At 55.6% G+C, this 23028-nt stretch overlaps 1 protein-coding gene across 1 annotated transcript in view; it reads right to left on the minus strand.

The window, feature by feature from the left end:
- Positions 1-7862: 7862 nt before the first annotated feature.
- Positions 7863-23028, minus strand: part of TTC28 (tetratricopeptide repeat domain 28) — a 411962-nt gene continuing 396796 nt past the window's right edge. Inside the window, exons 14-22 of the mRNA XM_068989991.1 lie at positions 22629-22808; positions 20314-21034; positions 18529-18653; positions 15630-15861; positions 15075-15151; positions 13809-13832; positions 13272-13401; positions 10754-10861; positions 7863-9800 (exon numbers count right to left, since the gene is read on the minus strand). Coding sequence (XP_068846092.1) covers positions 8182-9800; positions 10754-10861; positions 13272-13401; positions 13809-13832; positions 15075-15151; positions 15630-15861; positions 18529-18653; positions 20314-21034; positions 22629-22808 — 3216 coding nt within the window. The 3' untranslated portion in view covers positions 7863-8181. The remainder of the gene's footprint in view (positions 9801-10753; positions 10862-13271; positions 13402-13808; positions 13833-15074; positions 15152-15629; positions 15862-18528; positions 18654-20313; positions 21035-22628; positions 22809-23028) is intronic.

Here is a 23028-nt window from a genome sequence, read left to right on the forward strand (position 1 = left end):
CCAGGTGGCTCCCCCACAGTGATAGCAGGGTCAGTTCAGTTCAGTTGCTCAGTCGTGTCCGACTCTTTGCAACCCCATGAACTGCAGCACGCCAGGCCTCCCTGTCCATCACCAACTCCCAGAGTTCACCCAAACTCATGTCCATTGAGTCGGTGATGCCATCCAGCCATCTCATCCTCTGTCATCCCCGTCTCCTCCTGCCCTCAATCTTTCCCAGGATCAGGGTCTTTTCAAATGAGTCAGTTCTTCCCATCAGGAGGCCAAAGTACTGGAGTTTCCGCTTCAGCTGCAGTCCTGCCAATGAGTATTCAGGACTGATCTCCTTTAGGATGGATTGGTTGAATCTCCTTGCAGTCCAAGGGACTCTCAAGAGTCTTCTCTAACACCACAGTTCAAAAGCATCAATTCTTTGGTGCTCAGCTTTCTTTATGGTCCAACTCTCACATCCCATACACGACTACTTGAAAAACCAGGAGGGTGGGCTGAGCCTAAGCTGTAGGAAGGGACTTGGGGCTTCTCTTCCGATTGATTCCATTATTTATTTACACTCAGGATCACAGAGGCCCCTCTCTGGATGGCCTTAGACTTGGGTGTTCACCCATTTGATGTGTGTATCTTACTCCTTGGCTATCGTGTCCATTTTTAGTTTGCTGGCTCTTCTGACTTGCTTCTTTTTACCACATGTTCAGCATTCACAGCAAAGGCCCTGCTCAGGCCTCGTCACCCGCAGCCTCCACTCAGAGCCCCTGTGCCTCTGCCCTGGCTCATCCTGGGCAGAGCCAGGGCTGTTCTAGCAGGGCAGAGGCCTGGAGGAACCATAATGGGCATTTTCATTCATCACTCTGTTTGGACTGTTCGTAATGCAGGAGAGAGGACACAATTTATTTTATGGACTTTTAATATCTGTTTTAACTTTCCTGCTCTCTGGGGGCAGGGGAGGCTATAGTCTATTTGTCACAACAAACCCTCAGCAAGTATTTGTAGAGTCAGTGACTTTTGAAATGTTAGATAAGAACTATCTCTTTTTTCTGAATTACATAGCAATTTTATATTTGCATTTTGGGTTCAAAAAGAGAATGGCTACACTTCAGAAAAAAAACTTCTGTAACTTCCATTTATGGGGGGAAAAAATATTCAGACTTGACAGAATGCTGCCCGGCAGATCAGAGTGCAAACCCATTTACCTGTCCAGTTAACTAGAAAGGCAGACTTTGAGCTCTGCTACTGGGATTCAAAATTATTTAAAAATTTTAGAACTTCTTATTTAATATATTAAATAATGTAATATATATATTACATTATTAACGTAATATATTACATTATTAATATATTACTTCTTATTTAATATATGTATATTGAAGATATTTATATATTTAAGAACGTATTATTCCCTAAGGCCCAAATGCACAATTGCTGCAAATCTAATAAATATCTTGAGATTGGATGCACATTCATTTGGGAGGCAGAATGTTTCCTTAATGCCAACACGTCCCTTTAATGTATTTGGGTCCAGATGTTTCGGCCTCATTTGCTGGAGTGGATGCAGCGTTAGTCTGTCAAGTTCCCTGCTGTTTGCCATTATTTAGTATCGTTAGAGTCTGTAAGCTTGCACTCTCATTGGGAGAGTTGAGGAAAGGCTTTAAATTGGAAACGATACCACCAAGCTGTGGCCCTTGTCCAGAATTCCTCAGGTTAAAAACAACAAAACAGGGACTTCCCTGGTGGTCCAGAGGTTAAGAATCTGCCTTGCAGGGACAGGAAGGAGGGGAGGCGAGAAAGAGACAGGGCCATATTGAGAGACAGAGAAAGAAAAGGAGAGGGAGACAAGGCAAGAGAGAGAGGGGGAGGGAGGAAAGGAGAGAAAGAATGAGGGAGAGAGGGAGGGAGGGAAGGACAGGGCGAGAGAGAGAGAGAGAGAGAGAGAAGGGAAGAAAGAGGCAGAAAGGAAGGACCAGAGAGAGAGAGAAGGCGGGAGGGCGAGAGTCAGGACACAGAGGGTGAGAGGGCAGGGCAGGACATGAGGGAGAAAAGCAGAAGAATCCGCCAGGCGGTGCAGGGACACGGGTTCGGTTCCCAGTAAAGGAACTAAGATCCGCGTGCCTGGGAGCAGCTAAGCCCACGCGCCACCGCTCCAGGGTCCCTGCGCCTCAAGGAGAAAGCCTGCACGTTGCAGGGGAGACGCCTCGTGCTGCAGCCTAGCAGCCAAACAAAATATTTTCAAAATCTTTTTAAAGGTGACTATAAATAAAACATTAGAATACTAATATTACAAAGCAGCACCGTTGGATTTTCCCTGGTGGCCTAGTGGTTAAGACTCCATGCTCCCACCTTAGGGGGCCCGGGTTCGACCCCTGGTTGGGAAACTAGACCCCACACACGGTGCAGCACAGCGTCGGCAACTGAGAGCAGTCCTGCTGGCTGGCTGTAAGGTCCCAGCACATGCGTACCAGAGCCTCACTAAGGGCCGGCCTCTCCTCCTGGGAAGCCTCAAACTTCAGACACGCGGATTCTCCACCTCTGACAGATTACGTAAATCGTGTTTTCTAAGGTAACAAGGACCACACAACTGTGCTCAGAGATCCTCCGTGGCGCTGCGCTACCCTTGCATCCTTCCATCTGCTCTGCAGATGATTAAAGTCTCTGCTTTAACAGGAACAGTTTCTTAAGAAACGGCTGGACTGCATGGAGTCCCCCTCACACTGGCAGGCCTGTGTCAGTGCCCCTAGAGTAGGAGTGTCCCGGGTCTGCCTTCTTGTGTGATCACAGGGTGGACCTTAGACTCGGTGGCACCCAGTTCTCCGAGTGGGACGTGCTCCGTAGTTCAGTGCTGATCGCTTTTCCATACGTGGGTGTGTTCACAGGTACACCGCTTAGGGGCAGAGCTCTGGCCCTTGGCAATACCGCGTGTGTTCATCAGTAGACACAAGCTCCAGTGACTAACACGTGGACGCACGTTCAATGTACGTTTTCCTGGTTTTAATGGAGGAGGAAATGGCAACCCACTCGAGTATTCTTACCTGGGAAATCCCATGGACAGAGGAGCCTGGCAGGCCATACAGTTCATGGGGTCGCAAAGAGTCAGACACGACTGAGCGACTTCATGTCTTCCTAGTTTTAAAGGCATAGGAATTTAATGGTCATTGTTTTATTTCAGATTTTTATGTCCAGATTCATATATTAAATGGGCCTATACTATTTCTTATACTATCTATTGATCTTAGAATTAAGAATACCATCGTGGAGTGATTTTAATATCTTATTTTTATATTGTCTTAAACCATTTGAAAATACAGAGTACCACCAGTCCCTGAAAGTTTAGTGAAATATGTGTAAAACCTTCTGGGTCTGTATGTTTTGGAGAGCTGGATAAAGGGCAAGGAGTTACAGACACCGTTTTAATTTCATGGGTTCTGGTTTCAAGTTTTCTTTCCCTTTGTGCACCGGAGTTTTTAGTATTTTTTCTAAAAGTTTATATAATCTAATTTTTGCAGTGTAGCTGCTGATAACACTTTTCACGCATTCTTAAATCCCTTACGAAACAGTTGGTGTGTGTGGATGAGCAGCTGTACACTGCAGTGCTCTGAAGCCACGTGCTCACCACTCCTGCATCGGAGGCCCCCACCCCCTGCATTCAGGGGCCCCTGAACTGTGTAAATGTGAATGCCTAAAACACACCGGGTGTGATCTTGCATTTTCACATATTTTGGCATAAAAGCATTGACAGTATTTTCTGGTTAATTTCTGCTGCAGCTTTAGCTCTGCCCCCTTTTCCTTCTCTGTCTCACACACACACACGTGCATCTCACACACACATGCTCAGCCTTCTCAGAAACTGGTATGTTTTTCTTTTTTGGCAAAGTTTACCCTGCTTAGTCTTCTGTACTGCCTTATGTGAGTTTCTGTGTGATTCCCTCCCTGTTCTCTCTGGGTTTGTTGTTGTTGTGCTGACGTCAGTCACGTGCTCAGTGGCGCCTTCCTTCCCAGCAGGCCAGCGCACACTTGTACCACAGCACTGGCTGTTCAGAGCATCCTGCCTCACTGGCTGGGCTTTAAACAGTTACATGTTTAAAATTAACCTTGAAAATAAATATTTAGGTCTGTAATTTTTCTCTAAAAATGCCACTTTCACTGCATCCACTAATTTTCATGAAATTTTAAATCAATTTTATTTTTAAGCTATTAGTAATTTATGTATTCCCTGAAAGTAGCATGTAAGCAGAACTAAAAATAAGTCTATATTTTACTTTATCGGGTGAAAAAGATTGTGGTCTGCTGTGCAAACTTCCAGTCTTGAACAGAACAAATAAGAAACCCCTCTGTCATTAATAGAAGTAAACCACAGAAACTCCCAAGGGGGCACCGGAGGCCTCTGTTCGGATACAGAAGGCCACCTCTGCTGTGCACTGACAAACGTGAGACAGAAGTATATTCATAAGGATAAACTCCAGACAGGAGTCTGTGTTCATTAATGACACAGTACCATGTGTACTGCAGAGAAGCCTAGAAAGTGTGGAGCATGCAAAGAAAGGGATTCAGATACGGCACTTAAAACCAAGGGAACTCATGCTTTAATAGACACGGAAATCACAAAGGAAGGCCAAGTGCCTTAGCAATCTCAATAAAAATACCAAGTTCTTTTTACATGGTAAATTTCATAATATAAAAAGTTTAATGCCATCTGGAAACTGTCATTTACAAAAAAAAAAAAGTCCACATAGGCCAAGGATGGCTAACACTGCTTACAGGGGCATGAGTGCCACGTGGGGAAGGCATGTGAGGAGGGGAGACGTGGCCACAGGTGTCCTTCCACGGGGCATCTCTGAAGGACCTGGCCCAGTTCACAAAGCACATGTACAAGTTCTTTTAGGTAAAAGAACAAAATATGTGATGAAAATTACACAGTTTTCACATTCTGCCTACTGACTAAAAGCAAGCCCGATTATCGTGTGGTGGTTTTTTTCCAGCCTGAATTGAAACTAGCAAAGTGACGGTTCTCCTTGTGGTGGCTGGGGGGCGGGATGGTACTGCTGGGCACCCTCGGCGGTGACCACCTGCCGGCTTCCCCTGGACAGCCGAGCAGATACGGACGCGTGTACGGCGGCGTGTGGGCTGGGGACTGTTGGAAGTGGGTGGAGGCGAGAACATTCTCGTTTCTCTACACACCAATACCAAACGATCAGAACGCAAGCCTGAGTGGCTCGCTGTGTCTTGGTAAATGGACTCTGTTAAGATGAGTGAAGTGTGAAGAGTTGCCTGCGTGGCCCACTGGTGAGAAGTAAGATCTGCTACCAGGGTTTGTAGGAGAGGGAGATTTTATTGCTTGCGTATTTGCATCTGATGGAGCAGAGCAGGGGCAGGGGTTCCAGTTTCCTGAGCTGAAAAAGAAGTCCTGTCCGATGCTGTCTGCATACAGCGACCCCGCGACCCCTTCCACGTGGGGCGGGGAGCCAAGGACTCCTCCAGGGCCGGTCCCTGCCCTCCATAGGGCTCGGGTTCCCACCCACCCTGTCAGTCTGTCCACAGCCCGACGGCCGCTTTCCGAGCCTAGAAACAGAACATGAGCCAAGTGTGTTTTCTGCCATCTGGACCAGGAGTCAGCAAAACGTTTTCATAAGAGGCTCTGTGGACCAAGAGGTAAAAATCACAATATTATGTAGATACTTATATAAATATTTTAAAATGTAAAATCCATTGCTAGCTCACGGCTGTAAAAATCCAGGCCTCTGACCAGATTTAGCCTGGAGGTCATTTGCCAACCCCTGATCTGTACAAAGAAATCTGCAAATTACATGATCTCACATAATTTTTAAGTGCATCCTTTTTTCAGGGAAGCCTAAAAAATTCACTTTGATTTTACATCCATCTCACTTGAATAGAAAACACCAAGACTGACAGTAAACAGAAGGAAGTGGCAGTTGGTCTTGATTTTATCATCTTTGCTTTCCTTCATTGAAGCTTATATCCAGGACCAAAAAGAAATCATATATTCCATTTGGCTTTTGAACATGAAACCTACAACAACAAATGTACTTAGACTAAAACCAGGTTAGGGTCCACGAGTCCTCCTAGCTGGCTTGGTAACCAGGAGAAGCGGTCTGGGTGGTAGGGGGCTGTGCTGGAGGTGGGCACCCAGGGCCGGAGCACAGACCGGCCTTTCCTCCAGGGCTCCTTGGCACTTGGGAAAGAGGCTGAGAGGTGCTGAGAAAGGACGAGCGTAACTGTCTACGTGCGTGCGGATTCAGAAATTCACTTTTGAGGTTTGTTTCTTGTTATTGAGGACCTGATTTTGCTATCTAAATGCACAGTGCTATAAACTTGGCTTTCATTTGCTACATTGGTACTTTTATTACCATTTACAAAAGACATAAAGACAGCCTCATAGTTGCTTGCTTCTTGATAAAAGTATTTCTCTTCCAGTGTTGGGATGAGGGTTAGGATGAGAGGGACTTCCTTGCTCTTGTCAACATGGCTGTTGGGTTAAACACAAAAAGTTTCTATGACGCAGCTCAGGAGAGTAAGACAGATTGAGTATATATTATCTTTCCCTCTTTGCAGAGTACAGTGAGGAATAATAGACAGGTGGTCAGTGTGAGTCAAGTGAGGCCTCCCCGAGGTTAACCCCCCGGGTGTCGTCGTCAAGTGAGCCTGCTGCCAGGCCCCGCTGTCCTCTCCCCGGGGCTGGTGTCCCGGGACCAGAGGCTGCTGCCTTCTTTGGGTGGACCTTCACAGTCAGGAGGCGGTAGGAGTTCCATTTGAGAATCACCTAAAAGGGGCTCATGTTCTCCAGCTAAACTTGGCACCAACGTGATTTTCAGCATTTCATTTCCTTATAAAATAAGTTAATGGTTACCCCTACCTAGACTGTTCTTCTGTCTCGTCCTGGCTGGCGGCAGTATCAGGGAACTATCACGGCTGTAGAAAGAGTCCCTCTTTTTTTTTCCCCCTATGTCAACACGGTTAAGACTCTCTCTTCCTGTTGAGCAGTAACTCAGAGTATATATCCCAGCAGAGTCCCTGCTTCTGAGGCCGTGGACAGTAAGGGTCTGTCCTCAGACCACAGGAGCTGGGGCACTGGTCACACCAAGACGGGAGTCACATGCAGCTCACAGGCAGGAGGTGCTGGGACTGTGGGAACCTGGCAGCAGATGTAGATAGGAGGGGTGTTAGAAGCCTGGAGTTGGGAAAAGATAATAAAAGTAAGCAGGAAGTAAAGGGATAGGAGCTGGAAGGCTAGATTCTGGTTAAGTCTAGTTAGCCATGGGATTTTTTTTTTTTTTTTTTTTTGCTATTTTTTTCTTCTAAGGAAACTGAATAATTTCAAACTCCCCCCCAAAATTTGATAATTACTTATTGATGACTATTCAAAATTTGACATTTTAAAAAACTTTTTGAGCTTTTAAAAATAATAGCTATAAATGCAAAGTACTATTGATAACAAAACCAAGTTGTTTATCCACGTACAAAAAAGGTCAGTAATGTTTTAAAAGCACAAAGTTGCATTTTAAATCACAATTGCATAGTTCTAAAATGCCTGGATAGGAGTTATGTAAATTTTCAAGTTTGGTTGACCATGGGGCTCCAAGGACATTTGTAGAGCTCAGGAGAGCAGAGTTCAGGACGGAAGCACTATTTCCAGGTGAATTATTGCATCGGTTCTATGATGTTACAGTACCGTGAGACCAGAATTGCTACAATTTAATTACAAATCATTGGCATTTTAAAAACTGGTATCTTGTTTTTTTGGCTACTATAACAACACTTTCATGTAGAATTCAACTTAGATTTTATGTACCCCAACCAGCACCTGAAAGCCTTACAAAAGCTCTGTATTCTGTGTATAAAAGGTACTGCATATATACCTCTTAGCAAAATACGTACTCCCTCTCCTCCCCTGCCCCAGAACCTTGACCATTTTTGTACAAAAGTCCTGTTGAAGAATCGCATCAATGAGAAGAGGGAGCTCACAGGTAAACATTTGGTGACGTGTGTAGAAAATTCCGTGCGCGTCCTGTACCAGCTCCACAGAAGTCCTGGCTTTTGGTGAATCTGCCCAGAGTCCCCGGGGGCCACCAGTGGGCGGGGCGTCTGGGCGGGCGGCGCACGCAGGGCAGCCGAGTGAGTGCGGAGAGCCCGGCTGGGCCGCTGCGCTCCGGGTTGCTGTCGGTGGGCATAGAAGATGCTTTAGCATTTAGAGGAAGGAAAAAATCTTCCTGGGGACAGAAACTTGTAGCCGTTTCCAGAAGGAAGTCTCAAAGGGCGCGTGGGAGCCGGGGCAGGCGGGCGGGCGGGCAGCGGCAGCGTGCTCAGCGAGGTGGTCTCCGTGCGCCAGTGTCCATTGGGCGGGGCTTTGGGGGGTGTTTCTCCACGTCGCTGCAAAGACAGCTCCTTGAGTTCCAGCTTGTCTGCGCCCTCCTCCTTCTTGTTGTGCCGAGGTGACAAATTTAAGAGGCTGAGGACATCTCTCTTGGAAGTCATGGTTCCAGGGGCCCCCCGGAATATTTTCATTGGTCCCGTGGAGTGCTGGGGTGTGCTCTGCCAGAACATCTTCAGGTTGTGGACGGCCTGCACCTTCTCGTCGATGGCCGCCATCTTCAGCTTGTCGAGGTCGGGGTGGTCGGCGGGGCTGGACCGCGCGGAGCCTGCCGAGGAGTAGGAGAGAGCCGGGGACGGTGCACTTCCGGCGGGAGACTGGTGGCCTGAGCTGGGGGACATGTTCCTTGGAGATTTGGAGATGTGAGCGCTGTAGGGGGAGCTGGGGTACTTCAGCTTGAAGAGGGGCTGGTCGCTCAGGGAGGTCTGCGAGTCGGAGCCAGGCGACGGCCGGCCGCTGTGCTGGCTCGGGCTGTCTTTGGCGGATGCCTCGGAGGCGGTGGGGCTGCTGTCCCCCGAGCTCACCTTGGGGAGGGAGGAGCTCCTGGCTGGGGGCTTTGGTTTGATGGTGACCGGCGACGACGACGACGGCTGGCTCTTCTGGTGGGAGAGGGCGGGCCTGCTGAAGGCGCTGGTCTCTGACGCTCGGAAGACGGCAGCGCTGTTGGGCACGGAGACGCCGTCTTCAGAACTGGCGCCCTGACCGCCGCCCCTCTGAAGACGCTCCACTGCCATGAGATGGCTTTGCGTCTCCTCGAGAATCTTCTGCGCCAGCTCTTGAGGGTCAAGCTTTGAGTTGCTTTCTTCTTGGGACTTCACGGTACTGTCTGTTTCTGTGCTCGACTGGTCTGATTCTCCCGTATCTGAACTTGCTAGTTTTCCAACTTTCTGGAAGGGTGAGTTTGGGCTGGGAATCAGAGTCATTTTAACGGGAGAGTTTGGAGTGCTTGAGCTCACCGAGACTTTGATGCCACCCGCTGTCCCCACGCGGGCCTGCTTGTGGTCGGGTGAGAAGCCCGTTGGTGGGTCCTCCTGGGAGGCCGCCAAGGGCTCCGTGCTAATGATGGAGAACCCCTCGTACTCCTCCTCGTCCTTGGTGCCTGCGGGGCGGGCAGGTGGGGACAGCGGGCTGCGGGGCAGGGCGGCGCGTGGTGGGCAGGTGTTCTTGGACCGCTCGTAGTCCTGCCGTCCCCGAGGGACCGCACCTTCTGACCCCCCATCAGGCTTGGAGACAAAGCTCATGGAGGAGGCGATGGAGCTCAGGCTGTACACAGAGATGGCGTCTGAGGCTATGCTCTCCGCCCCAGTCGGGGAGAAAGGAGGGTGCTGGTAGCCCAGGGGCAGAGCGTTGGAGACAGACTGGGCCGAGGCCAGCGACTCCAGGGAGGACGAGCTGTCCAGGCTGAGGCGCTTGGGCAGCTCGGTGGAATCTACGACAAAGGAGCACAGTTAGAATTCTCTATGGTGTTGACTTCTTTCACAAGCATCCTCATATGCATAGAAGCTAGTTATACACAATCTGAATTTGTCTCAAGCCTGGAAAACAGTCCTGTGGGAAAAGGTAAGTCTCACGCTGGGGACAGAAACAGGAGAGGCCCCCAGCGCTGCAGGCCCAAGGCCCCGTGGCCGCAATGCCCCACATCGCAGCGCCCTCCCTCCCAGCTGCTCAGAACCCGCTCCAGATAGGCTTTTGTCTCCCCAGCTCCCATAAAGGTCATCAGTGGCCACCACCAAACTTGGCATTCACTGCCCGCTTCTGCACAGATCACACCCTTGGGGTGTGAGCCTTCCCTGGCCCTGCCTCATCTGTGACCTCGACCCCGGGAGGGCCCACAGGACAGTCTTGCTCGCCTGAGCCCTGTGGGCACGTTAATGTCTCCACTCTGGACTCGTCTGACCAGCTGCCTGTGCCCGCGTCCAAGAGGGAACTCAGACCCAGTGCTCGTGCACCGTCACCGTCTCGGCAAAGGCAGCCCCTGCTGGCAGCTGTCATCTCTAACCCCTCTCTCTGAGCACGTTCATCAGCGGGCTTTGCTGGCTGCCATCAAGCCTTGACACCAACAGCGCCAGCATTCAGCCTCACTCTGCCCCTTGAGGGCAGGCTTGCCCCAGGGTTTGAAAACGGCCCTGCAGGCCCAGCTCTGGGTGCTGCCCCTCCCGCAGCACCTCCTCCGATGCCACCTGCACTTCCTTGTCCCTTAATTTCCTCGTCTGACATATACTGTGCATGTGCACACCATAAGCTGAGGTCCAGCAGTATAGGGAGCTTGTTTTTTGGACATTCCCTGACATACAGCAGACATTCGCTTACTTAATTCTTCCCCTTCCCAAACCATACCCAGGGCCGTGCCCGTAGCTCCTGGGAGCTGCAAGGTGCTCTTACCGAAGAGTGCAAGCAGGGCCTGGAGCGCAAAGTGCATGGTCCGTCGGTTGGCTTGTTTCCCAGTTTTCAGGATTACTTCCTCCTGACCGACCTCACAGAGATCAAAACCTAGAGAAACAAAGACCATAAACACCTGCCTCCTTGGGGAAGCTTCACAGGCCTGAAAAGGATGTGCACTCTAGGGCTTCTCACCCTGTCCTGGGGAACCTGTGCAGACCCCTCGGAAAGCCCTGCCTGCACATCGGTCACAAGAACTCAGTCACAGGCACCCCTCGCACCTGCAGGGGCTCCCCTGACCGCTGTCCTTCCACAGAGCGCTGGCTGCCGCCCTGCCCTGCCCTCTCCAGAAAGGAGCTGGGAGTAGTGAGGCTCCTTGACTCTTGTCTCCATTGTTTGCAGGACGGTTCACTTAAAAAAGACTGTCGAGAACAAACACTGGCTCCTCTGTTCGGCCGGACATTTGAAGCTGGTGCAGGAGAAGGTGGGAGCTTTGCAAGGACGGTGTCTCTGCGTGTGGGCATGGTCTGCCCCACAGGCTCTGAGACGAGCTTCTCCAATGCTGCAGAATCTGTTCTGGGCTGGAGCGCCCACCAGGGACTCGCTCCGCCCCGCCGGAGCCCACAGGGAACAGCCCCGAGTCTAATAAGACCCAGCACGGGTACAACAAGGGCTGGGCGGCCGCCTAACAAGCTGTTGCCACAGCACTTGGACTCACTGGGGCCGTGGCGGAGGCAGCCAGCAGGTAAGGACCTAGGGCCGAAGGGGCTCGGCTCAGAACGTCTTCACTTAACCTCCCAGCAGATCACTGAGCTCTGCTTCAAACAGTGTGGACACTTGGGGCCAGCAGCAGCCCAGCGCTCCCAGGCCCTTCCCTGCCTCACCTCAGTGTTCCTACAGCACGGACCCCAGCGCCAGATGAGAAACCTGTCTTTTTTATTCTCGTAATTCCTGTGTTGGGCTTGGGAACTGGACTCAATAAAGGTGCCTTGAACTCAGCGTTCTGGTTGCTATTGGACCTTTTCCCCTCTGAACTCAAAAATAAAAAAACAGACCCTGAAACCAACAGGAAGGTATCTGAGAACTCAGCACTTAGAAAATGAATGACTAATAATGTTTTAGTTTAGAATCCTCTATCAAGGGGACTTGAACTGGTTGTCCCAACAGAACTGAGTTCTCTAAATAAGTCACAGCCTGTGACTTGCCGAGGGCTGGAGGGGGTAGTTCTCCCGACTCGCCCTTGAGTGTCAGTGGGATTCAGAAAGTAGAGGAGCATCAACTAAAGCACCCAGGACCCCAACCCGAGAGGTGCCAGCAACGCAGCCTGTCCCCGGGGGGACAGGAGCGCCGCCGCCGCGCAGAAAGGCCTCGGCTCTGGCCTTGCCTCACCTGCAGCCTCGCACAAGTGAGACCCATCCTGGGGGTGGAGCTGGTCCTCAGCCCTGCTCCACTTGCTCATGACTATGCTTACTAGACCTAAGTGTACTATGTTTATACCAAGAAGGCTATGTTTTTAAGTCCACAAGAAACAAATAATAAAAATCATAAAGGATGTCCGAGTACCTACTGCCAGGGGATTTGGAACCCCTGTAGGGTTGTGTGGGTTCCCTCCTTGCCTCCAAAGACAGGTGGAAGCCCCCAAGTTGAGATGGGCTGGGAAAGGTCATTTAATGGGCTGGAAAAGGTGCGCAGGCTTCCCACGCAGGAGGAACATTCCCACAAGGCATCAGATCCCCACTCCCTCAGATTAAAAACCAAGGGCCTCCCACCAGCCTCTCGATCCCAGGATCTGCCTCTGTGTCCCCTGCCCAGGCCTCAGGCTCTCCGTCGGCCTGCATCTTTCCTCCACAGGCTCTGGGCCTGCGGGGCTGCTGCCCACCTCTGTGGCCCTGATGCTTCTGTCCGTGCCGGGGTCCTTCACTTCTGAGCTGCTCCCCTTAGACTGCGTCTTTCTGTGCGTCTGTCTGTCTGCCCCCCTGGGATGAAAGCTCTAATAAGAGCAGGACCTTCCGTCCTGTGCTCACTGCTGCCTCCCCCGTGCCTGCGGCAGGACGGCACAGCCTCTCGGGGTGACTGAGGAGGAGACAGCAGTGGTGCTGCAGGAGGAAGTGTCCTGACCGGAGGAGGATCTTGCAACCGGCTGTCCTAGGTTTCTGTGGTCAAAGGCAGTTTCAATTGTATTTTTTTCTCTGCCAAGTTTGTGTAGCCAGTGATAGAGCCCAATGTTGAAATCGTGACAGCTTTGTTTAGGCTGTAGTCATGGCTTGACTCCCAGCAGATTCATCTTAACACGATGACTCCGAGTGTGAGGAGGAAATAATCATGTAGGGGATGGGGGCAGCCGGAAGGCCGTCTGGGAGCTGTGCTGAAGCACCAGCCCTCATGTTAGCCACTGAGTAATAAACACGGAAACAACACTAAGACCCGAAAGCCTACCAACGGCACCCAACAGAAACCAGGAGAGAAACAGGTTAAAAAGAAAGGTGGAAGGAAAGGAGCCCCTTCGCGGACGCGGGCCTACCTAGAGCCGCCAGGAACTCGTGGCAGCCGGGGAGCCGCCACAGCTGAACGCTGATGGAGACCTGGATGGGCGCCGCGGCAAAGTCCTGCTCCTTCTCGCCGGCCTGCAGCTGCACCAGCACCTGGTGGAGCTGAGCAGGGAGAGCGTCAGCCTGCGCCAGCCCGGGGCTTGTCCCTAAGCTGCCCGCGCACTGGGCACGGGCACGGCTAACGGCCTCCTGTGAGCGCAGCACCTCAAGTTCTTTTCACGGGGCCTCTGTGCCTGCTGCCCTCTGTCCTCTCCGTGGGAGCGGGGGGGCTCGGGGCGAGAGGAGGGGCAGGGGGCTCCCAGACACCTGCTGAGCGTGAGCACTCCCCCCGGGGCTGCTGGCCTGCCGTTCTGAGGGAACTTGAAAGGTCAGATCCAGAGCAGAGCGGGCGGAGCCGGAAAGGGAGCCAGAGCCGAGGGCTGGGGCAGCCGCCTGGGCCAGCAGCACGGGGCGGGGCGGGCGGGTCGAGGGGCTCACCGGACAGCAGTGCCACTGAGAGTGGTACTCACCATTCCAACCACATTCCTAACAGCCTTCGGCCAGCAGAGTATGAGAGAGAGAGAGAGAGAGAAGAGAGTTTAGACTCAAGCACAGGCTGTTATGCACCACACGCTGATCACTGCTGTAGGAAGCGGGCTGGCTCTGACCCGGCGGGGAGCGGAGAGGAGCGAGAGTCAGCAGGGACACAGGAGAAGGCGCAGCCACCCCCCCGCCAGACGCCCCAGAGGTCGCCGCCTGCCCTTCCTTGCCAGGAGGGGGCGGGACTGCGGGCCCTTGTGGCCACTCCAAAGCAGTCTCCAATTCGAGTGGCTCAGAAGTGCCTGCCGTCCCGGGGCAGGGGCTGTGGAGGTCCCCGTGCCACCAAAAGCAAGAAAGTAAGCAGTTGGCTCCAATGCTCAGCCTCACCCTACACATGTGCCTCTAGCCTTTTCTCTTGGAGGAGCACAGGCTTGTAGCCCTGAAGTGTCTTCCTGATTCTCCCCAACAAGCAGATCCTAACGCTTATTAAGAAACGAGCAGAAACTCACGATCAGTGAGCTACGCTCGGAATCGGGGGAGAGGCGCCAGGGCTGAACCCTCGACGGAGCAGCTTATTTCTACAGATAAACAGCTCCACTAAAAGGAAATCTGCTGATAAAGACTAATAATGTATATTACTTTGTCAAATTATTACACTTCAGAAAACTGCTCCGTCCTCTTCAGGGGTCACTACATTGTCACCAGGGGCTTGTTCCAGACCCGCACAGGCCAAGAGGAAGATCTGAAGCTCGGTGGCCAGTTCAGGAGCGGCCCACATGATGCCAAGGGCTAGAACCCTCCAGCTCTCTAAGTCACATCTACCTTCCCCTAAAAGAAAGCACTTCCTGAAGAACTTGCTCAGCAGTATCTTCCATGAGGTGACTGTGCTCACCACTGCCTCAGCGGTGGTGCTGTTTCAGGCAGGGGTCACGCTCTGACCTGAGGATAAGTATGGGAACACCTGCTGGCTTGGGGCAGTGGTGGTCAGGGGTGCCCAGTGCAGGAGGCCGCTGGATGCAGAGGTCAGGAAGAGCCCTGAGACCACAGGGGACTGGGGCCCCTTGGGCGTCCTCTGAGGCCCTGGTGCTGTTGGCACTCAGCGCCCAGAGAGGGCCTGAGAACCAGCTCCTCCGTGCCGGCTGACCTACCCCAGCGCTCGCCTCTCCCTCATCCCGAGGGCTGAGCTTCCTGTCAGGGTCGGAGCTCTGTCCCCCAATGCGGCCCAGCCCCCGGGCTCCGCTTCCTGCTGGACTCACCCGGCTGATGAGCTGCTCGCCCGTCTCCGAGGCTGTGATGAGCTTGCAGAGGGCTTGGAGGGCAGGGTTGGGCAGACCTACGGCAAGGAGGAGGCGGCATCATCTGGAGGGGCACGCTGCACCCAGTCTGCACCTTCCTAGGGGAACGCACCCCGAATGCTCAGCTTTGCTCCCACTTTCAAAAGCTCAGCACAGCCAGACAGTGTGTCCAAGTCCCACCTGGATGCTCTCTGAGAAGGGCAGCCAGAGGCTGCACATGGTCACCCCAGGATCCTGACTCGTCGCTCAGGCAGCATCACCCCCCACCAAGCGATGCAAGAAGCGGAGCCCTATGACCCCGGGTTCAGCCACAGGGCCCTGTTGGGCCCGAAGCTGCCGACAAAACGTTTGAGCCGCTGCTGTCTACCCCGCGAGGGGCAGAGCTGGGGGTCACAGATGGAAGCACCAGGCCGGAGGAGTCTGCGTCAGGGACTCTGGAGACCCCAGCTCCTCCCCGTCCAAGAGCAGCGGGAACCACAGCCCCCCACACTGCACGTGCTGCCGGCCAAGGCTCACCCAGCAGGGACTGGATGGTGCTGCTGCACTGCTGGAGGCGGTCGCCCGGGTCGGAGGTTGGGAAGAAGACGGCCGCCGGCAGGCCACTGGCCGGGGGGTCCAGCCGGAAGCCCACAGCGGTGAGGAGGGCCTGCCAGCCGGGGATGCCGCCCACTTTGTTCTCCACGCTCTGCTGGGACGTGTACATGGCGTTGCGCTGCCCGTTCTGGATGCGCTGCAGCGACTTCTCCACCTGTGGGGGAGGGGAGGCGCGCTCTGGGCGGGCGTGGGGGCCCTGTGTGGGGGAGGGGGAGGCGCGCTCTGGGCGGGCGTGGGGGCCCTGTGTGGGGGAGGGGGAGGCGCGCTCTGGGCGGGCGTGGGGGCCCTGTGTGGGGGAGGGGGAGGCGCGCTCTGGGCGGGCGTGGGGGCCCTGTGTGGGGGAGGGGGAGGCGTGCTCTGGGCGGGTGTGGGGACCCTGGTTTCTCTCCAGGTGGCTTTTGGGGAACACACGGCCAGTGTGGGGAGCGGTGCGGGGCTGACGGGCCACACAGCAGCAGCCAGCGCCCCGCAAGGGAGGGACCGCCACTCTCAGAGCCAGCGAGGGCTGGGGACTCCGAAGAGTCCCGGCCCTTCCCTAATGTGGCTCCAGGCTCTGGGCACCTCCATGCACGTGGGAGATCTGTCTGGAAACCCATCTCCTGCCCAGGGCGTGCCCCAAACCCTGCAGGCTGACTGCCCATCACCAGGACGAACCCTCAGGCCTTCAGGATCCCGCACACACATGAGGCAGTGCCCTCACTGGGCCTGTGTCCCCCAGACCTCCGACTCCTCTGCCTGCGGCACTGACCTCTGGACCCTGTCCTGCACATTCCGGGACCGCCAGGTAACAGCCCCTCAGCTCTCCAGGAGCCTCCACGGCGCCTGCAGCAGTCACGCACCTTCCCTCGGCCCCTTGACTCCATGGGAAGCATCGGTCGGTCCTGAGACATCCCCTGCCCTGCACACCCCTGGCAGGGACAGAGCGCTGTCCAGGACGCCCCCAGAGTACAACCCGCGGGCGCTGGGGGATTCCCCGGCTGCCCTGTCGTCAGGACTCTGTGCTCCCACTGCCTTGGGCCCAGGTTCAACCCCTGTGAGGGGACTGGGCTCCCACGAGCTGTGCAGCTCGACAGAAAGTAAGAAAAACAGACAGCATCACATCTGGAGGCGCTCTGAGTGTATTCAAGGTTTAAAAACAACCCTTGGCCAGGTGAGCCTACTTTCAGGAACTTACCCTGTACCATTGTTTCCCAGGTCCAGACTGCAGGGAACCCCCTGTAGTCAGGGCTCTGCGCTCCTACCACAGGGTTAGGGTTCAGTCCCTCACCAGGAAAGTGACACATGCCGCGAGGTGCAGCCACAAAAGGAGAGACCCCGGGGCGCCGGGGGCTGACTTCACAGGTAGGAGGAAACATGAGTTCCCAGGCAGGACAGATGGGCAGCCAGCTGCTGTCCCTCGTGCTGGGCAGCCCCTGGGGACACTGTCTGCTAGGTAGGTAGGGAAGGACTGGTGAATTCGACCCATGGGCCCTACACTCATCCCCAAAGATGAAGCCGAGAATGAGGCGAGAACCCTGGATGAACTTGAGGGGCCCTGAGGCTGGATTCCAGCCCTGGGAGGCAGTGCCAACACCTACAGCAGGGAGGGGGGCACCGCCTGTCAGTGTCCTGGTGCTGGGCAACTTTACGTTCAGCTTGCAGGCACAGGTTAAAAGAAGAGACCTTTGGAGAAGGTCTCCCCCAAATTCTCAAAGCACGTGAGTGCGTCTACCCAGTGGGGTGGGGGTGCTTCCTTGTGTCCAGCCCGAGAGCTGTCAGAGGTCAGCCTCCAGCAGTGCTGTCCACATACTGACTTTTTTTAAGTCTGAGAAAACCTTCAGACAGACCTGAGTAAGAAGCGGCTGTGGCTGACCCGTCACTGGAGCCTGCCCGGCCCCCTGGCCAAGGCCGTGTCCACTCTGGGACCCCAGGAGAAGCCTTCGCCAGCTCTTCCCTCCTCAGCTCCTCTGAGCTGCCAGGTGGCCACGGGGGGAGTGTGGGCCTTGGATTTGGAAAGAACGTGGATGTGGTGGGGACTTCCCTGGTGGCTCAGTGGTAAAGAATCCGCCTGCCACCCCTGGGTTGGGACGACCCCCTGGAGGAGGAAATAGCAACCCACGGCTGGGAAACCCCATGGACAGAGGAGCCAGGAGGCTACAGTCCATGGGGGTCGCAAAGGGTCAGACCCAACCGAGCAACGACAACAACAACAACGGATGCAGCGTGGGTTGCTGCCGTGTGCTGGACAGCGCCTGGTCTTTCTGGCAGAATTCAAGGAGGCTAAGAATTCTGAAATATTTGAAACTGCCTCTAGGTTATCAAGATGAAAAGGTGGAACAAGTGTCATGTCACTCCTGGCTTGGTTTACAACCTTTCAGTTCTGTAGACGAGCAGGGCCAGGCTTGAACTCTTCCAGCTGACTTTAGGGAGAGGCCAGTATCCTCTGATTATACCAGCTCTCAGCTACTGGGACCCTGTTGGGTGCCAGCTACTCATCTTTTCTCTAGCCCTCAAGGTAACCTTGAAAAGGTACATTTTTATCCCCTTCCACTTGCAGCTGAGGGTCAGAGAGCAAGGTCATTTGCCTAAAGCCACATGGCTGCAAGTGGCTGTGGTCAGGCCTTACTCCAGAATCCCACTTGGCTGCCCCTCCAGGGTCTGGGCGAGGAGCCATGGGTGACCACCCACCATGCCCACCGCTCGGACCAAGTGACTTGACCCACAGACACTGGGGACAAAGTCCCCTCCATCTGCTTGTCCCCTGCCCCCACAGCCACGGGACCCCAGCCTCACTGCTGCTCGAGCATCGCAGCCGCCTCCCCGAGGGTCCCGTGCCCCTTACCAGGTGCAGTAGCACTCGCAGGGCATCCCGCGCACGCTCCGGGTGCTGGAGGATCTCGGTGAGGGCCTGTCCGATAAGCGAGGAGGGACTGTTGAGCTTCACGTCGCTGCCGATAAGCATGAACCCTGTGAGGACATGGAAGCACCTCAGGGCGGTCCCTCCCCACCCCAGCTCGTACGCAGAGAGCGAGCAGGGCCTGACCAGGGCAGCTACGCACGGGCAGCTTGACACACCCCCACCCCCACTTTAAGAAGCAACGCTGTCTGCTGGGCAAGCTGCTCAGGAAGGTGCCCCTGTGCTCGTGCTGGGCTGAGCAAGCCAGGAGGCGGCCCTCCACTGGCTCAGCCCCCATCCCAAGGAATAATCTGCCCTTTTCCCCTGAAATTCACTGGTGTCTGCTGGAATGGAGGAGCGGTGTGCTCGACTCCTCAAGTCACCAGAGGAGGGGACAGGAGGCGGTTCTCCCCCAGACAAGCAAACGGAGCCTGGCTTGGAGCCACATGTCTGCCTTCCTCCTGCCCCACAGCTGCTTCCCCAGCACCCACTTCTGTGAGTGGGGCCTGGGCCTGGGGGAGGCACCGCAGAGCAGCTCTAGGAGCTCTAGCTCCTGCCCCGAGTCACGGGGGGACGGGCTTCTAAGAATGAATGCACCGAGGCTGTTCTCCAGGCTAGCAGGGCAGCACCGTTAAACACTTTCCCCCATAACATAGTTGGCTTTTCTGCTGTCACTGAAACTAAGCTGGGACCGAACACCACTTCCACGAACACCCTGACAAGTTGGGGAAGGGGTCCAGTCAGGACTGCGGCCACGCACAGGGCTGGTCCCCACAAACCCTGCAATAATACATCCTGTGGGACCTTGGGGGGCTATTTTTAAACATATAAATGAATGGTGTATTTTTTTGCCATTAAAACAATAAAGTGTAAATGTTTGAGAACAGTGTTTCTGGTGTTCCTGTTTTAGGGGTCACTGCAGCATGGGTAGGATTGTGGCTCAGCTAATAAAGAATCCGCCTGCAATGCAGGAGACCTGGATTCAATCCCTGGGTCAAGAAGATCCCCTGGAGCAGGGAAAGGCTACCGATTCCAGTATTCTGGCCTGGATTTTCCATGGACGCTATCGTCCATGGGGTTGCAAAGAGTCAGATACAATGGAGCAACTTTCACAGCTACAACGCAGCTCAGGTCACACAGCCTGACACAAAGCTGGACTGAACCCAAGTCCCCTGACGACCAAACCTCAGGTCTTTGTACGGTCCTACAGTCTGGGGGTCACAGGAAGGCTGTAAATGGAGCCCCCAGCACCCACTCGACACCCGGGCAGCGAGCTCTTCTGCTGCTCCCTGCTCAAAAGACCACTTTCCTATCAGGCGAGTCAGGGCTGACTTGGCAGCAGGCCAGAGTCTCAGCCGGTGGACTCTCCTGGAGCCTCTGCACTGTCCTTTCCTCAGGGTTCCCTTCCTCACACCCCACCCCACAACCCACTAGCCTTCTGACAGGCGCCCGAGCCCCTGCCCCCCCTGCCCCCTGCCGGGCACCCGAGCCCCTGCCCCCCCCCCGCCCCCTGCCAGGCGCCCGAGCCCCTGCACCCCCGCCCCAGGCCCCCTGACAGCTCCCGAGCCCCTGCGCCCCCGCCCCAGCCCCCGACAGCTCCCGAGCCCCTGCGCCCCCGCCCCAGGCCCCCTGACAGCTCCCGAGCCCCTGCGCCCCCCGCCCCAGGCCCCCTGACAGTTCCCAAGCCCCTGCCCCTCGCCCCAGGCCCTCTGACGGCTCCTGAGCCCCTACCTGCCCAGTTGGAGGGGTGTGAGAAGGCCTTGCTGCTCTGCACCACCTTCATGGCCTCGCCCAGCGCCGCGCTGGCCTTCAGGCCGTTCAGCAGGGACGAGTACAGGGCGTGCAGGAACATCTTGGAAGCGGCCACAGGCACGGGCCACAGAGACACAAGGACGCACTGAGCGCCCGCCGCCAGGAAGGCCCGCGTCAGCGCCACCACCCCGTCGGCCGTGATCCTGCTGCTGGACTCCTGGGAAGAGCCGAGCACCACCAGCTTGACGGGCAGGCGCAGGTCCAGGACGTCGGCAGCCGTGAGCAGCAGCTCCTGCAGCGGTGGGCAGTCCGAGATGCTCTCACCGTCGCTGGCGTCGTCCTGCACCCGCAGGGACTCGGGGATGGTGTAGGGGTGGCCGAAGGAGCTCTTGCTGCCCGCAGGGGCGCCATCCACACTGGGCGTGAGGACCAAGGCCGACAGTTTCCAAGAGATGTGGGTGGCGAAGTGGACGCACTCGGCCTGCGTCAGGGCGCTCATGACCCGCTCTTTGGTAGCCACGCTGCCCACCAGCGGCTGGCAGCCCAGCAGCTCGGAGACCATGTAGGCTTCCTCCTCGGCTGACGGCATCGGGCCCCACAGCCACCTGTCCATCACCGCCGATGGCAGCTTGGGGTTGCCGACCACCGCCGCCATGGACGTGGAGCTGGAATAGGTGGGCGGGCTCTTCCTCAGGTGAGACTAGGAGGGGAGGAAAGGCAGCGAGCACCCGTCAGGGCTTCTCCTGGCACCTGGAAGCCAGCGCAGGTGGGGCCACGTCCAGCATGGCCCACCTGTCCTCCTAATAACCTCACTCACCACTTTTCAACACCTTCCTGACACAGTGCACATCTGGCTGAGAATCACACCTGCTGTGACAAGCTCTTGGAAAAAACCAGACTAGACAGGGGGCGGGAAGACCCCATGCTGTTTGTCAAGCGGGGGCAGGGGTGGTGGTGCTGGAAGCGGGGGCAGGGTGTGCAGGGGTGCCAGGTCGCCTGCCCCACATCTCCCTCCCACAGGTGCCCCTGTGAACCCCTCAATAAGGGGGAGCCCACGCCCGATGCCACAGGGGCAGCTTTGTCTAAACCTGCAGAGAGCAAGTCACTCTCCGGGGAAACGGCCAAATTAAGTCCTATACCACTGAAACGATCACAGTCCCCCTCAAAAGAGAAACATCCCCGAATTCTAAAGTCAGCATAAAGAAGCCCAACAAAGTTCTGATTTCGCCCCACAGTGCCTTCTGATGCATGGAGGGGACACATTAAGTGTCAAATTATTTAAAAATAATTTTCTGGCGCTTCCACCTGGTGCTGCCTTCAACTCTGGGAGAGAGCACGGCCTGTGGGGAGCCTGTCGGAGGCGGGGCTGTCCCGTCCCTGCTCACCTCTGCCCCTGGGCGCCTGGCATCGGGACGGGGCAGCCCTCAGGCCAGATGCACAAAGCTCGCTCATCAGTGGGATGCAGTCAACCGTGGGCACGAGGAAAACTTGGAGAAAATAATTTCTTTCTCTTTGAACTGAATCTGTCCCATGTGAAGGATGATCCAGTAACAAAAACAGTCAAAACTAAGATCTCCAAAGCCCATGGGGCAGAAACTGGCTTGGCGGAACCCTGCCAACAGCCAAGGCAGCGGCGGCTGAGGTGGGTCCCATGAGGGCGCAGGCGTGCGCCCAAGCCTAGGGTGGAGTGCCGGGGCAGGAGGGAACCCGGGTCTCAGGGTCCCTGGGCGAGCTGAGAGAAGGGAAGAGGGTTCGGGGCTGGCTCCGAAGGCCCTCTAGTCAGGCAAGCAGGGCCAGGGGCGGCAGTGGGGTTAGCCCTGATCCACAGGGGCCCACTGCTGCCCCATGGAGTCCACAGAGTTCACCCTGTGCTGATTTTCACTGAATAAGACTGGGGTCCCCTCTCCCCCCAAGGCCACTCATCGTGTGGGTTCCTCGTCGCCCATAGGGCTCTTCTCCACTTGACGCTGATCTCATCTGTCTGCCCTCTCTGCCTGTGGCCCCTCCACTGGGCGGACGCAGTGACCACTCCACAGTCAGTGTGCCAGCGGGCACGGCCTCGGGGAAGCGATCCGCCTCCATAGGCACTGACTCGCCTCCAGCCCAACTTGGTGCCAGGACTGAGCTCCCATTCTGGTGTCACAGCAAAGCAGCGGAGACAGAAATGTCTCCCGGGCGCCCCCTGGGTAGCGGAGGACTGTCGGGGCAAAGGCTGTCCCCACCTTTAGGCAGATCTGCTCTGAGGTCCCCGCAGCCTCTGGCCGTGGCCCAGCTCACCGGGCAGCCTGACTTACCTTGGCCTGCGGACTGAGGGAGCGGATGGAGGGGACGGCGATGAGGGCGAAGCGCTCGTACAGGTACTCGTTGGAGGAGCTTCCCTTCAAGAGGGCGAATGGGATGAGGTAGAGGTCCCCCTCCAGCACCAGGACCAGCTGCCGGTGCCGGCCCACAGGGCCGCTGGAGTGCATCAGGCCCTGCGGGGGAGCGAGCAGCTGACAGCCGGCGGATGCCTGACCCCAGGGTGCACTCGGGGATGGGGGCCGCCCACCTGCCTCCCTGGACCCGCCCCGAGGCGGGGGGGTAGAGGAGCATGGCCAGGGGGAGACGGGTCCCCCGTCACAGAGGGGGTGTCCCCAAAGATAAGGCCCAGCAGGTCATCTGGATGTGTCTCCAGGAGGCAGGTGTTCAGGCCAA

The sequence above is a fragment of the Capricornis sumatraensis genome, chromosome 17, assembly GCF_032405125.1.
Source record: "Capricornis sumatraensis isolate serow.1 chromosome 17, serow.2, whole genome shotgun sequence".
Lineage (NCBI taxonomy): Eukaryota > Metazoa > Chordata > Mammalia > Artiodactyla > Bovidae > Capricornis > Capricornis sumatraensis.